The sequence below is a fragment of the Cebus imitator genome, unplaced genomic scaffold, assembly GCF_001604975.1.
Source record: "Cebus imitator isolate Cc_AM_T3 unplaced genomic scaffold, Cebus_imitator-1.0 Scaffold473, whole genome shotgun sequence".
NCBI lineage: Eukaryota > Metazoa > Chordata > Mammalia > Primates > Cebidae > Cebus > Cebus imitator.
The window spans coordinates 1,375,429-1,377,937 of record NW_016107788.1 but is presented as its reverse complement, the minus strand read 5'-3'; the positions used below and the strand labels follow the sequence as shown (position 1 = coordinate 1,377,937).

Sequence of the window (2,509 nt, the reverse complement as noted above, 5' to 3'; positions counted from 1 at the left end):
AAAAAAAAAAAAAAAAAAAAAAAAAAAAGCCCCAACAACAATGCCTGCATTTGATAGATGAGGAAACTGAGACTTGGAGATGGCGAGAGGGTGGGGCAGAAGAGGACCTCAGGTCACAGAGAGGGGAAGGGGCTCGGCCCAGTCTCAGTGCTTCATTCACAGTGACATGTCGAGTACGAATGGGGCAGGATTGGGGTCTTATTCACCTGTGCCTCGGCCTGGGTCCCACAGCGGGGAATGGCCGTGCTGGCAGGTCCTTGGCAGGTCGGGCAGACCCCAGGTGCCCAGCCCCTGCCCAACAGCTTGTTCAGCTCTGCAGCCTCATAGCAGCGCAAACGACCATGGAAAGGGGGGCAGAGCCAACTGGCTCCCAGGGCATGTCCTAGGAGTTTTTGGGTCCCCAGAGTGGGTGGGGCCCCGCACGATTCCCCTTGTCCTTGGTCACACAGGGTTGCCGCACAAAGCTCCTCTGGCTCTGGGCTCATGTGCGGCTCCCCTTGGTGCACTTCTGCCTTTTTGTTTTTTTTTTTTTTTTTGAGACGGAATCTTGCCCTGTCACCCAGGCTGGAGTGCAATGGCACGCTCTTAGCTCACTGCAACCTCTGCCTCCCGGGTTCAAGTGATTCTCCTGCCTCAGCCTCCGGAGTAGCTGGGACTACAGGTGCACACCACCACTCCTGGCTAATTTTTGTATCTTTAGTAGAGATTGGGTTTCACCATGTTGGCCAAGCTGGTCTTGAACTCCTGACCTTGTGATCCGCCTGCCTCGGCCTCCCAAAGTGCTGGGATTACAGGTATGAGCCACCACACCTGGCTGCAATTTTTGTATTTTGAGTAGAGACAGGGTTTCACGAAGTTGGACAGGCTGGTCTTGAACTCCTGACCTCAGGTGATCCACCTGCCTAGGCCTCCCAAAGTGCTGGGAGCCACCGGGCCCAGCCTCCAGGATCATTTCTGATACTAAGGAGATTGGTGTTCAGGTTAAATTAGGTTTACGGATGAGGGTGGAATTCTGGAAAAGCGGTTTGGATTAGGTGAGTCAGAGACAGGAGGGAGAGGATGGGGAGGAATGGCATGGTCAAGTATCTGTTGACTTCAATTGATTTAGGGATATCCTGGTTTTATGGTGGTTTCTAGAAAACAAGGTTAATCCTCCTAGATAATGGTCTTTGGCGGGGGCAAATCCTACCTTATTTAGTTGGCTTCTAGAACCACAATGACAGTTTCTTCTTTTTTTTTTTTTGAGACAGAGTCTCGATCTGTCGCCCAGCCTGGAGTGCAGTGGCATGATCTCGGCTCACTGCAACCTCCGTCTCCCGGGTTCATGCAGTTCTCCTGCCTCAGCCTCCGGAGTAGCTGGGATTACAGGCATGTGCCACCATGCCTGGCTAAATTTTGTAATTTTAGTGGAGATGGGGTTTCACCATGTTGGTCAGGATTGGTCTCGACCTCCTGACCTCAAGTGATCCACCAGTCTTGGCCTCCTAAAGTACTGGGATTACAGGTGTGAGCCACCACAGCCAGCCCATAATGACAGTTCTGATGGGGTTTAGGTCATGTCTGTACAGCAGCCAGATACCTGGCCCCACTGGGGGCGTTGTGGCACATCAGGACAGCTGATGCTGATGGGGGCGGCACAGACTTGCTGGGGACAGGGCCCCTGCCTTATGTATATACGGATTCTCTTCTCTGAGTCTGTGAAAAGACCCTAAGTGGTCAGTACTAACACTTTCACCAGCTGAGCACAGTGGCTCATGCCTGTAATCCCAGCACTTTGGGAGGCTGAGGTGGGTGGATCACAAGGTCAGGAGTTTGAGACCAGCCTGGCCAACATGGTGAAACCCCATCTCTACTAAAATTCAAAAATGAGCCGGGCGTGGTGGCACATGCCTGTAATCCCAGCTACTCAGGAGGCTGAGGCAGGAGAATCGCTGGAACCTGGAAGGCGGAGGTGGCAGTGAGCCGAGATTGCACCATTGCACTCCAGCTTGGGCGATAAAGTGAGGCTCCATCTCAAAACAAAACAAACAAAACTTTCACCAAGTCTTGGGTGGGTGAGCATCCTGCCTAGGGGATGACCTGGGACCTGGGTGGGAGACAGGGGGTCCAGGCGCAGATGGTGAAAGGGACTCAGGGATCAGAGGACAGAATTACTGAGTGCCCTGATCTTTGGCCCGACCGCAGGGCAGGGTCCCCTTCCCATGGAACCCTCCTTCCCGTTTCCAGAACATCCCAGGGCCCCGGGCGGGGGGCACTCACTGCATGGCTGGCTCTGAGGGGCTGTCTCAGCACCCATAGCTTCTCTGGTTAGCCCAGGACAGAAGTCATCTTTGGGCGTGTGTGGAGCCGAGGTGAATGATTGCGGCGATGTCCTGAGGCCCTTGTTAGATCAGATGCCAGGGTTCCTGGTGCTGGGGTCGGAGCAGCTGGGAGGCTGTGAAAGGTAGGTTCCCCTTTCTCAGAAGGGTTTTATTATGGAAACTTTCTTTTTTTCTTTTTTTTTTTTTTT

The 2,509-nt window shown here is 53.3% G+C and overlaps 1 protein-coding gene across 3 annotated transcripts in view; it reads right to left on the bottom strand.

The window, feature by feature from the left end:
* Window positions 1–2,509, bottom strand: part of IL4I1 (interleukin 4 induced 1) — a 41,567-nt gene that overhangs the window by 9,258 nt on the left and 29,800 nt on the right. For 2 of the 3 annotated variants that reach the window (XM_037732829.1, XM_017512596.2), the window contains exon 3: window positions 2,260–2,434. In XM_037732829.1, coding sequence (XP_037588757.1) covers window positions 2,260–2,264 — 5 coding nt within the window. In that variant the 5' untranslated portion in view covers window positions 2,265–2,434. The remainder of the gene's footprint in view (window positions 1–2,259; window positions 2,435–2,509) is intronic. The other variant, XM_037732830.1, reaches the window with a different exon arrangement.